The sequence below is a fragment of the Strigops habroptila genome, chromosome 1, assembly GCF_004027225.2.
Source record: "Strigops habroptila isolate Jane chromosome 1, bStrHab1.2.pri, whole genome shotgun sequence".
Taxonomy (NCBI): Eukaryota; Metazoa; Chordata; class Aves; order Psittaciformes; family Psittacidae; genus Strigops; species Strigops habroptila.
Window position 1 is genome coordinate 92,903,705 of NC_044277.2, and position 13,028 is coordinate 92,916,732.

Consider the following 13,028-nt stretch of genomic DNA (forward strand, 5'->3'; position numbering starts at 1 on the left):
GAATGCATCTGAATGTGTCTTAGTACTGTCTTTTGCTCACCTCACTGAACACTGACATGAGATGACATGCTGAATACTCATGGAGGTGAGAAGCCTCTTGCTTTGCTTCATCACTGAAGACGAAGTTTCTGCTTTTGAAGGTTTTTTGTGCCTTACAATTAGGTAGTGTGCTCCCTCGTCTCCCTTACAAACGGAATCAGAAAGTAACCAATTGCTACCTTGAATGGTTGGGGTGTGCCCAGCATTAACATGGGGAGCCTTTAGCTACTGCAATGAAGACTGTTATTTTATTTGAAAACCATGCAATCCTTTGTGTGTATAGTGACAGCCACTGTTGCTGTAATTTGCATTCTGCCTTTGCAAACCTTACTAAATATCACTAAAGGAATGGTAAAAGCTGTTTGGGTGAAAGCTGGCCTGTTGTTTTGCCTCTTGACCTGTTTGGCCCAGGTTAGATGTGAGATGTATTGGTGGTTTTTGCTGTCTTGCTGTACTGCATGGTAACAGTACACATTTACCAAAATGGTTCACACTTACACCCCCGAGAATTATAATAATAAATTAGGCTTTTTGTTTCTATGGAATAAACATTATGCTAGATATCTCATAGATGACAAAACTAAAGAGCTGGAAGTGCTTGCATGCAGTTGTGGTCGTTTCACAGTTCTTTTCATGACCAAAAGCACTGTGACACCTTGGGTACATGGATCAGTATGTGAGGTACCGCCATGCAGTAACTCACCAAAACACTACAAATTTATGTTGAACAGCAAAATACTCATTTTCATTCCACACTTATGCAGGAATCGACCTTCTGCACTGTCAAGTTTTTTAATTGTTTAAATAGGTTTTTGAAATAATTTTATATATTTAATATACATACATATGAATGTTGTATAAATATTTATACATTTATATTTTTATATGTTGTATAAATGTTTACAAAAGCCCCTAAAATGAAAACTGAAACAATGGTTTTGTTGATGACCTCAAAAATGCATTGTGTATGTGCATCTGTATCATGCAACTGAAAATTCCTTCATATTTTTTTCTTCCTGTGATTTCCAGTTCTCTGCATTTTAATAGCGAGTGTCTAAAGAATTTTGCTTTGTGCAATCTGTAAGTAATTTCAGGTTGTTGAGGTTTGCTTATGTAGCCTTACGTGTGTAAAGGAGAAGAGAGAAGCACTCAGCATAGAGAATCCCTTTTGTCCCTTGGTAGTGGCCCCAGTTGTTAGATTAAAGGGAAGTTCTCGCACAGTTTCACTGCAATCACAACCAGCAGAGAGAATAGAGAAAATGCAAAAATAATTCAAAAACTTCTGTGTCTTCTAATAGTCTGAATATGTTGTAACCCAGGTTGAAAAATTCCTTAACAGTGATTACATTAGCTTACGTGACGTACCAAGATATTAGAAAAATTAGTGGCCTTAAAGACCAAACTGTTATAGTTGTGAAAGCTCCTCCAGAAACAAGACTTGAAGTGCCTGACCCAGCGGAGGTAAGGAGAACCTGGTGTTTCCTGCCAGCTTATATATCATTTTTCTGTAGATGGAGCAAGTGTATTGTGAATCTTGATGTGGTAACTGGTGCCCAAGTGGGATTATATTGGCATACAATCTATATTCATCTGTTTTACAAACTTTAGAGAGATGTTGGTGGGGTTTTTGTTTGTTTGGTTTTTCTTTTCCTTTTTTCATAAAAAGGAAGGGGGAACTTTTAAAATCAATTTACACAGGGCAAACACTATTTGTTCCTCTTCTCTCAATTCTAGCTTTCCTTTGGAGTAATCCACACTCTTTATAGATATTCTCTTCAACCATGTTATATGTGAAGAAGAATTCTTCCTTAACAGTTGAAATTTTCTGTTTGTAACCATGTAAAAATCTTTCTCTTAAGAGATTTAGCTCTTCCCCCCCACACACTTCATGTAGTTTTAGTTATAAAGTTCATGGATAACTTAATGCCTTAAGCGTCTTGCTGACTCTCATTACTGATATCTTAATTTATTGAGACATATGTTTTAATGTAGGATTTTCTTTCCTGAAGTATTACAGTTATTGTAGAAACTTTGTGTTTTACTCCTAGAATCCATTCTTGCCCATCCTTCTTCCATCATCATCTTTGCTTCATGGACACTGATGTTGTACATCTCTAGAACACTGTACATTGTGCTAGTGCACTTTGTTATTGTGAAGTCTGAAGGGGGTGGGGATTTCCTTTTCTATTTTATTGTAAGTACTTCTATTTCTGAAGCTGTCTTTGTTCATCTGTGTCCCTCTTCTGTTGCTCCTTGCTGCTCAAGCCACATTCTCTCTCTCTCTCCGAGTGCTGCCTTTTTTGTGTATGAGATGTCTGGCTCTCACTTTTTCACCCTCATTTTGTTTCTTTTCCTTATCTCAAGTAGATGTCTAGGGTAACTTAGCTGCTTCCTTTACCTATGACACAACTGCAGAGAAAAAAATTCTTCAGGTGGCTTTTCTTTGAAGATATCCTCAGGGAGTAGCTTTACTTTTCTTCATTCCTCTCGTGGTTTATGAACCACATGGTCCAGCTGCTCCTGGGATTTTATCTCTTGGTGGCAAAAGTATGCTCCTTTACAGTTCCCAGTTGTTATGACAGACCCAAGTACGTTGGGCAAACTCAAGTAATTTGTGCAAACCACTGCTTTAGGGATTCAAAAAGTATACCTAATTTCTTCACTCAAGGAGCAATTAGAGATAGGCTAACTTCCAAACTCTCATGTGTTGTGTTCATACCTCTGCATTATTCCTCCATCCCTACCAGTTGCTTCTTTCCCTAAGATTATTCTTCACTTGCTTAGACTCATTATGGTTTCCATCCCTTTTTCTATTATTCTTTTTCCTTTTTTTACTGCGGGTTTTTTGTGTTCTGCCTTTGCCCTTAATTTCCCCTTTGAACCTAGGTGAAGGTTTTAGAAGAATAAATAATTTTGCTACAGTGAGGAAGGGACATCTTTTATCAGTATCCATAAATACATACTGTTATCATTGCTTGCTTTCCTGTTTCTTTCCCCTAGGCTTTACACTTTGATTTTTTTTTTTTAATCCAGTAAGATCAGGCACGCAATCATTAAAATTAGTGCCTAGACCTCTCTTATCCCCTATACCCAACTTATTTAATTTACAGCTTCAGGCAGTAAAGTCCTATTTCTTTCTCTCACTTGCAGTTACATTTCGGTGTCTTTTTTTGCATGCCCCAGTCACTCAACAGTACCTTCTCGAACTCCTGCTCTTTCCATCTCCTTTTTTTTTTTTTTCCTAATTATCTAAAGCACTGCCCTAAGCACTCTTAAATGTATTCTTTGCCCTGGGGAATCCCTGTTCAGTTGTTCTCTGTGTTTGTAAATGCTGTCTATTATGTTACATAACTGTCAGAATGCAAACAGTATGAGGACTTCTGAATTATTTTGTCAAAGGGCACAATAAAATGTATTTCAAACAAGTCTGCAAAGAGGTATTGGAGCAGGTTTATTTTTAACCAGTCGTCTATGAATTTTCCATCGTAACACAAAGAGCAACTTTCCAGATGTTCAGTGTCTATACATGTCATCTTGTTTTGTTGCATCGATGCATTAAAGTTAAGAAAATGTAACTTCTTATGGGGAATTATGAGTTCCTGTTACTCAGAACCACCATCAGAATTGCTGCCGTGAGGGGGCAGAAGGACTTATGTAAGTAAGTTTGGGTGAAGAAAATGGCATCAGTTGTTCTTTTTTTGTTGTTTGGAAAAACTTCCCTGATAAACAGGGAAACAGCATGTAGCTGTTTAAGTCCAGTGTGAGTAACTGCTGAAAGTTTTTGGAGGAGTGGGAAAGATGTTTTGACAGCCTTTTAAAGCAGAAACATTTACACAAATACATCTAATAATATTGTTATGAATGAAGCTGTGACTTTCATCCTGTAGTTCCATTCCATCAGAACGCTCCAGGTTATTGTGGTTGTAAGAAAATGTTAGAAGTTCAGTCCTTTACACCTCTCTGGCTATGACACAACACATAAAATGGTGGGCTTCTGAGATTTGCGCACTACCGACAGTGGCAGAAGCTTTTATGTTCTCTTCCTGTCTACAAGATACATCAGCCAAGTCTTTCACATATTCAGAAAAATGTGTGGGGGATTTCAGGTTCTTTTGATTAATAAAAAATATATTCAAACACTCACACCCCAGTAAGAATTCACTCCGTATCGTCAATATTCTGTTGTGTTCATTGGTATAACACCTAACTGATGTTTGGTGGGTTTTTTATTTTTTAGCAGAGTGCATTGATACATTTATCTAGTACTCAAGGACCTATTGAAGTTTACCTGTGCCCAGAGGAAAATGATGCCCTCAGTCCAATGAAAACCTATAGTCAGGACCACAATGGAAATATTTCCAAAACCATTTCCAAAGGTAAGATTATATCTTTGTAGTGCTAATGGCCATCCTTCATGCTCTTATTCAAGATTTCATTTTGAACTTCAGATATCCAGCTTCTTATTTATTGGCTTTATTTTTCTAAGAAGTTAAAAAGCTAAGTTAGTGATTTTACACTGGTTTATGTAGTGGGAAATATGTTCTCTTCTGCATCAGTTGTTTAAAACAAGTTTCCTATTTGCATATCATATGTAATCAGAGTTTGTGCAATATTGAAAAAGAAACAATTTTGCTCCTTTTGTATTTTCAAATAGGAGAGTAGCAGCAAAGATTCACCTCAACACAAGAGGGAGAAATCCCTGTGTATGGGTATATGCAGCTACATAGTAATGTAGTGTCACTAATGACATCTCTTGCCTAGAAAGTTTTCTCTTTGACTTGAATTCCAGTGGAAAATGGGCATTTCTTGGTAGACCTGATTTCCACCCCTCCACCGCCCCAGTATTTCGTTAAACCTTGTAAAATAAAATTTTAGTTGAAAAGTCAATGGTGACAGCCACATGAGCATTTCTGAGAAGCCCTTTGTAACATATCAAAAACAAGCTAGAAATTGCATGGAGCCCCTTTCTTGCTGAAATGATGCTTTATGAAAAGCCCTTTATTCAGTCGTTACTTTGACCCATGTCTGATACTTCTAATCAGATGAAATGTGTTATCTTTACTTTTTCTCTCCCTCCTTACAGAAGTGGTTTCTGCTAACTCAGGACAAGGTGACTGCTCAGTAAATATGGCAACAATCTCTCCATTGGCTTCTCCAGCCAACCTTCTACAGCAGACCGAGGACCAAATTCCCTCAAACTTTGAAGGACCATTTGTGAATTTGTTGCCTCCTCTGCTTCAGGAAGATTATTTGCTGAGCCTTGGGGATGAAGAAGGCATCAGTGACCTCTTTGATGCTTATGATTTAGAGAAGCTTCCTTCGCTGGTGGATGAATTTATATACAGCTGATTCTCTAAAATGCTGTCCATGTCTAAATCATGTTTTTAATGGAATCAAAAAACCTGCCGTCATTCAAAGTTGTCCCCTCTTTACTATAAAATAGCATTATTAAATAAACTAGGCTCTCAAACAGTGCTGATATTTTAATTAAATACTCCCTAAAATACTATAAACAACAAGTGATGGCTTTTACATCAAGGCCTTCTCCTTGACCCTGAGCTCCAGCGCCCTGTGAGTCAGCAAGTGCAAGTAGGTGACCGTAAATGTTTTGTCTTCACACTCCCCCAGTCTCTGCTTACCGTGACAAGTGGGCTTACGGAGAAGGGCTCAACGAACTGGTTTAGTCCTAAATAACAATTTTATAATAGTATTTTCAGGTCGTGCCTTCTGCAGAGAATGCATGTCTTTTGAGTGTCACAACACGGATTGTACCTGCAGTGAACATGAATATGAAGTAATGCGAAAGTGTGAAATGGGATTCTTCAGCTACTTGTGGGAATGTTTAAATTGCTGTCATAATGCTCATTTTGAGCTGTGTATATGTCTCATTATGAGGTCAAATACTTATGTCCTTAAGAGCTTTTAATAAAAAAAAAAATACACTGTAAATATGGTGTATATTGCAAATATTGAAAAGTGTAAAGTTCTGCCACTTCTCGTAGTAATCACAGATTTTTAAAAAGGCTTGTGTGTGCGCGCGTGTGGAAGTAGTTTTTGTTGGTTGTTTTTTTAAACTAGAACGAAGATGCACAGTTCAATTTTACTGCCCCAGTGTGCATTAGAACTGGTACATAAATTTTTGTGGTACTAAGTGGGGCTTTGTGTTAAGTGCCTACTAGAGATGCACTGTGGGTTTTTCCCTCTATGGAAAACACTTATGCCAAGCTTTGTTTGTTCAATATATCATATTTATCTCAGTGGGTTAGCTTCCTCTGCTTACAGCTTTTTATAATTCTCTTCGCCAGCAAAATGGAACTAATTTTTTTCCAAAGTACATAACTGTAAGTACCACATCAACTGAATTGCATTTATTTTTTGAAGATCTTTGGTAGTATAGTATAGTATCAATATTTATTTTTTTGAACGTGAGAGGAATTCTAAGAAGTCTTAAATAATTTTTTTTTTTTTTTTTTTCCTAGTGTAAAATATGTTGCCATGTTCTGGGCTAAATTAATGTAGATTAGATGATGCCCATATAATCCTTTTGTTTGCATTATTGTTGTGCTTATCTGACATACTCAGAAAATTAGTACTATTTGTACTGTAGTAGAATATGATGTATGCAGGTTTTCTGGTACCATTGAGTTGCTGCTATGAAAGCTCACACATGAAAAGGCAAGAAGTCACAGTACTAATAAGAAAATTGTATGACTGTGTGAGTTTTGGAATATAACAAATGTATAAAGGGCAACACAAAGAACTGTTAAACAGTGTTAAGTGTGTGTTTATATGTACAAATGTGTGCATAGATCATTCAGCAGTTGTATTTAAGTTGACGTATGTTCTCAACTCACACTTTAGTTATCTAGCAGTTTTGTACAATAGAATTAATTTGTAAAACACTGCCAGAATATTTTCTAGCTGGTTTGTAATTTTTTAAGAGTTTTTTTAGATGTGGATCTGTAAATAAAATTGTAGTATTTAAAGTCTTGTGGAAGAGGAAAGTAAAAGTTGTGTGAGCATGAAGACTTGCGAGACAAAGGGGCACTTTTGTGAGGAAGAGAAAATGAAGACTAATGCAGACCATCTTTTTTTTTTCTTTTTTTTTTCTTTTTTTTTTTTTTGTATAAATTTAACACTTGTCCCAATGTGTGTGGGCAAAATACTAACCTACCTTAGCTTTGCATTGTATGCTAGTTTAAAAAAAACCCACAAAATAAACCTCTGTAAAATACTGTAAAAAAAAATACAAAATGGAAAAAAAAAAAACAACCCAAACAACCCCCCCAAAACACAACAACAAAAAGCTTTTATGGTGAGTTTTGTAAATAGATTTATTAAAGGATGACCTGTTCTCTAGCTGTGATCTTACCACTTCAAATGGATGTAATTTGAATAAATTTTGTATGGTAATGAATCAATAAAAAGGATTTTTTAAAGAGTTTAGATTTGTATACAGCTACTTAAATTCTTCTTGCGCTTGGTGCCTATCATGCTGCTTCTTGGAACCTAACCTAGCTGTTACTATTTTCATTATTAGTACTCATACTCATTTGACACCAGATAGGTTTCAATCCCATTTTTTTATTATGCTAATAATAAGTTCAGCGGGGTTTTTTTAAAGTCAGAGTGAAACAAGAATAAAAGACATATGTAAAACAGACACAGTAGGAGACGCAGAGGTTGGAATAACACAAGTCCCCCTGTACGAATTATGAACAGACTTCTCGCAAAATTCACAAAAATTGGGTTATTCTAAGATTAAATCACAGAAAGAAATTGTTGAGGATCTGTTTAACCTTCCAACTGATAATTCCGCAGAACATTCCTAATGGTAGCTTTGAAATGAAGGAGTTCTGTTTACTTCAGTCATCTCCAACAGTCTTGTGCACTAGATGTGCATTTACAAACTTGTACTCCCTCTCTGTTCTTGGTGCTGCCCCTTTCTAGATGCACAGCTATTGATTACTGAAACAAAAAAAAGCTATGAAGATGTAAAACCACAGTAATATGGTTGTTTGCTTAAATGTTAACACTTCTGAACAAGTACATCTTGTCATCTTCCCTGCACACAAGGAGGAGGCTACTATTTTATCTCTTCACGCACCAGTCCATACTCTTCACTTCTGCACACAGCAGTACTGAAAGGAGGATTACGGAGACAATCCTCTGTTCTTCTATGTTCCCAATAAATAATACAGAAGTGCTAGAGGATGTGTTCTCTGATCTCCTTTAGAGGCAGAGATGACAGTAAATCTCTTTTTGTCCTATCCATCATAGCTCCCTGGCCTGTCTTGGGTTTTCTGTCTTGTATATGCCATAAGCACTTCTTTGCCCCTAGAACCTGCTACTGATAGCCAGTTGTCATGTAATTTTCTCTCCTCCTCCTCCTGCTTTCTGCATCTGCCTTGTAAACTTTAGATGTGCTGAGTTGCAGGAGAAAAAAAAGAAATAACAGCCAGTTAAAATACCTAATTCTGCTCTCCTGAGCTAGCATGGTGTATCTCAACATTATTCAATGTATAACTACTAGTTGCAAGAGGTTTTACTGGGGCTTGTATGTGCTGCATTCCTTGGCTGCAAACAGATGGAAAAGGATTCTGAGAAATCTGTCAAAACCAGGCTGAATGATGGGCAACTACACACTCTTTAACACGTGAGTTTAAAAAAAGAGGGCTTCATGCCCTTGAATCTACAGTGAGAACTGTTCTACCTGCAAATGACAGATGCCATCACTTTCTATTCTTTCTGACTTATACCTGAAAGCGTTAATTCCACCACTGTTTTGATGCAGACATGGGCATTTTCGTAACAGAAATAAAGTATGAAAAATATGTAAGGTACTTCTTGTAGCATGAAACATTACTACATGTTTAGAAGCACTAAATTTAGCAGTATAAGCTATTTTTTTTCTGTATGTGACACAGTTAATGCACAATGACATTAGTGTGCCCAGAGCCAGCAATTCTCAAGATTAAGTGAATCAAAAGCCTGTATAGCAAAATCAATGGACTGATATTAACAAAAGCATAAACAAGGAGAGGTCATCTCCTCATTTTGCTTTTCTGCTGAAGTGAGATTGGCCTTCATGTTACTCTACAGCTCAGCAAAGATCAGCAGAAAGCTTTGCCTTTAAGTTCAGAGTTTCTTTGCCCACTTTTTTCTTTCTGAACCTTGACAAGGAGAAAGTGTCACATCTAACAGAAAAAATGGGTTGCTATCAATTCTGAGTGGCACTGAATGTCGCTGACCAGCCAAATTTACCTGAACTGTAGGAATAGGGGAAGAAATACAATTTCTCATACCTAAATGCAGGGCTCTCCATTTTTTCCTGCGTGCCTTCCCGCTTACTTTTACACCCAGAACTGCATGTTATTCGGGTTGTCATGTAAAGATTGGGCCCTCAGTTCCCTGGCTGTTTGCCTTCCCTAAGGATGATAATTGAGATGCTCTAAACCAACTAGGGATGTATCTTCTACTAACCGTGAGCTGAACCCAAGGTTTGCATTTTATTTTCCTAGTAGTTTTTGCATTTTCCAACTACCTGCAACTCCTGCAAAACCTGGAATGACTTAAGATGATAACCCAGCCCGAGCCTGGTGTCTTTGAGTCTACCAACCCTGCAGGGCAGGAAGCAAGGTATGCAGGCAACTTGAAAAGCATGTATTCTGGAGCTGTTCTCTGGATATTTGAGGAACTGAGGCATGTATATTGCCAGTCTACAGAAGGCCAGAAATGGGACTTGCACTGCCAGCTGCTGTCTCTTAAAAAGCGCTTTTCTCAGGTGGGTATAGATACACTTTCTCCCTACAGTCAGGAGGTGGTAGGGAATCATCTGCTTCCTTTGCTACCTGCTGCACTACCAGCAGTCTGTGTGCAGCTTTATTTGTTATTATGAAAATGCTACAAAGTAATTTACATTTCCGATCCTCAAAAGCACCTAAAGAGTGCCTCCCGTGTTGCTGCTACAACCTGGGACTGAACAGGACTGTGCTGGCACAAGGGCTGCTTGATATTATGACTTCTTGGCAGCAAGGCAAAGGACGGACTCTGCTGGATCATGCTGAAACTGATCAGCATGGCCTATTTATGTCACTAGGTATGGGACTCGGGTTATTCCTGCCTGGGAGCCACTCTTGGAGATCACAGCCTCCCCATTAATGACTAGCGTTTTTCAGTCTCATCTGGAGATTTCTGGATAGGTCTTGCAGGCTCTCTGTGCTTTGCTCTTTTAGTCAACCATAAAACATCACTGATGTCTGTCTGCCCAGTTTTGTTTAAGCAAACACTTGGCTAGTCAAGATAACCGTGGGGTAGTGCGGTGCTTCCAGAATAGAGATGTTTAATTGAAGGACTGCATGCGTAATACTTAGAAAACTGAATCCAGGAAACTAAAAGAAAGAGAATCACTAACCTTATCAGGAAGCAGTTAAAATACTGACTGGTAATATGTATCTCATTACTTACTGACGTACTAAGGACTGCTTACACCGTACTATGAGGGAGGATGTTGGAAATAGGTGAATGCAACTACTGATTTTAAAACGTTTTCCTCCATTCGCTTCTGGGCTAAAAGTACTGCAAAAATAACGCATTACGCATCACACTGTCTCACTGAGAGTATCTCCATGAAGCACTTGTGTGCTTAAACAAAGACCAATCACAAAGGCAAATGTATCTTAAGCTGTAACAATGACTCTATCCTGAGGCCAGGGTGATATTAATAGTGCTCAGTCCTGCCCAGAATGATTTGTTCTTATAAGACTGATTTAAATGAAGTGCTTGTTTCTCTCTGCCCCAGTTCTCCTCTTCAAATCTCTCCTGTTACTTTGTTCTCATTGTTATCCCTTCTTTGCCTGTGAACATTGTCAGATAAGCGTGACATAAAATAAGCACCAGTTTTTGAGAAAAAGGAGAGGGAGGAGAACTTATATTCATGGGTAGAAGTTGCTGAGTTTTATCTGCTAGCAGACCAATAGGCCTATTATGGAATACACTCGGGGCTTTCATTCACTTTACCTCCAGTTGGAGGGAGACTATAATCTCCTATCTGGAGAATAAAATAATGACTCCAGAGGTTCTTTCTAAAGAGAGTAACTTAATTTTCAAAATGCCATCACAAGAAATAATGACTTTTCTATTCCAAAGCAGATATGTTAAAGATGCAATATAAATAACCTTTTTAGGCTAACTGTGTATATTAAAAACAAAGCAATAATATTACGCTCACCCTCTGTCACACTTTGATCAACAAGGAAACTATACACATAAGAGTCTGCCTGCTTAGAGCCTTAGCTTTAGCCATCCAGAATTATGTCTTCCAAAATATTAATCACAAAAGTTGCTTTTAGCCCTAAATTGGAGGGAAACAGTACCAGAAACCTTAGCCATCTCACATTAAATATTTTGACCAATGTCTCCCAGACTACGGAGAAAAGTCGCTACTAGGCATATATTTTGAGGAAATTACTGATTAAAAATAAAAGTGTTGTGGTCCTAACAGGAATAAATAGCTAATCATTCATTTGGATCGGATGCATCGGAATCCAACTGTTTTAACCGGACGCGTATATTGCTGGACCTAATTTCCAAACAAAACAAAGGCAAGTTTCCGAGGATTCAGGAAACTCGACCAGAGAACGCGTGGCCGCGGTGCTCGGCAGCTGCCCCGGCGCTGGTTGGTTGCAGTTCAGGCACTGCTGGGGGAAATCCCACTTTCAGCTCCGCAACTTCACCTCCAGGCTCACGGACCCGCTGTTTCCAGCACAGCACCAGCAGCTACCCGGCAACCCGATGCCGTGCGGACCCCAGCCTCGACAGGCGACTCGACCGCTCCGGCCAAGTCGGCGAGGCCCTGTCCAGGCACCCTCTTCGCTTTGAGGGCGGCGAGCCCGCAGCTCTCTCCAACCGCCGCCGTCCGAGAAGACGACCCTGGGACACCTCCCTCACGGCGCCGCTCCCCGTTTCTCCCCCGCTCCCCGCTGAGGGCCGGGGCGGACTGGCGCAGCGGCCGCGTTAGGGCTCCAGCGGCCCTAGCAGCAGCCGCCGCCGCTGTCCGCAGCTCCGGGTAGGGCTCCGTTCCGCTCTTCGCCGCGTACGGCAGTCCAGCGGTGAGAAGGCCGGGAGCAGCGGCGCAGCTGTCAAACACCCCACTCTTCTGCCGTCGGGACCGGCAAGGCCGGGCTGGCGGCGGGCGGGCTGCCGCCCCGTGCCCCCGCCCCGCCCCGCCCCGCCCCGCCCGGCCGCGCCGCAGTGCTCGGCGGGTTCTTTTGGCCGCTGCCGGCCGCCGTCCCGGCGCTGCAGCCCGCGCGGTAGCTCGGGGCGGGGCGCGGCAGCCGTGATGGCGGAACCCAGCTGAGGCTGCGCGGCGCCGGGCGGAGGTGAGCGGCGGGGATCGCCCTGCGCACCGTGCCCCGCTGTGGCGGCCATGGCCGGGTACCCCCCCCCGGCTCTGCTCCTGCGGGGCCTCCCCAGGGCTCCACGTTGAAGCCGGGGGAGGAGGTGGCCCCTCTGGCGGGATCCTGCAGCGGCCGGGTTGCTGCTCGGGGTCGGGTGGTGTCGGCGGGATGGAAGCCTGGAGAGGGGCTGGGCGCAGCCGGGCTCCGGGCTGGGTCAGGCGGCACCGTGCTGCCGCTTGCCCGGGGGCACGGAATAAGCTGGCCCTGGGGCCTTGCGGTGAGCCAAGCTGGGCGGTGGGTCGGTCTTAGTTTATATTAACGGTTACCATTCGGTGTGCGCTGTGTAAGCCTCGGCATGAAAGCCTGGGGCTATACCGGAGACACCTGTTGGTAGATGAATGAAAGAGCAGTCCTCTTCCACCTAGATGGAAGTTTTCTCCGTGGGAAGAAGTACTCTCTTGGTATGAGCAAGAAGATCGAGGAGGGGTGACTGAAATTGACTAGGGATAGGGAAGTTTTGTTTGTGGCAAGACGTTAAAGACGCTTTTATTGGTTTTTATTTACTAACATTAATTTTTTTAAAGATAGAGT

The 13,028-nt window shown here is 40.9% G+C and overlaps 2 protein-coding genes across 4 annotated transcripts in view; both read left to right on the top strand.

Annotated features, from left to right (window-relative positions):
* The window catches only part of E2F3 (E2F transcription factor 3), a 42,755-nt gene extending 35,302 nt beyond the window's left edge, over positions 1-7,453 (top strand). For 2 of the 3 annotated variants that reach the window (XM_030490001.1, XM_030490018.1), the window contains exons 5-7: positions 1,386-1,500; positions 4,277-4,415; positions 5,123-7,453. In XM_030490001.1, the coding sequence (XP_030345861.1) occupies positions 1,386-1,500; positions 4,277-4,415; positions 5,123-5,388 (520 nt within the window). In that variant the 3' untranslated portion in view covers positions 5,389-7,453. The remainder of the gene's footprint in view (positions 1-1,385; positions 1,501-4,276; positions 4,416-5,122) is intronic. The other variant, XM_030490010.1, reaches the window with a different exon arrangement.
* Positions 7,454-12,060: 4,607 nt separating this feature from the next.
* Positions 12,061-13,028, top strand: part of CDKAL1 (CDK5 regulatory subunit associated protein 1 like 1) — a 395,417-nt gene continuing 394,449 nt past the window's right edge. Inside the window, exon 1 of the mRNA XM_030489990.1 lies at positions 12,061-12,419. The gene's annotated coding sequence lies outside the window, so the exon portion shown is untranslated. The remainder of the gene's footprint in view (positions 12,420-13,028) is intronic.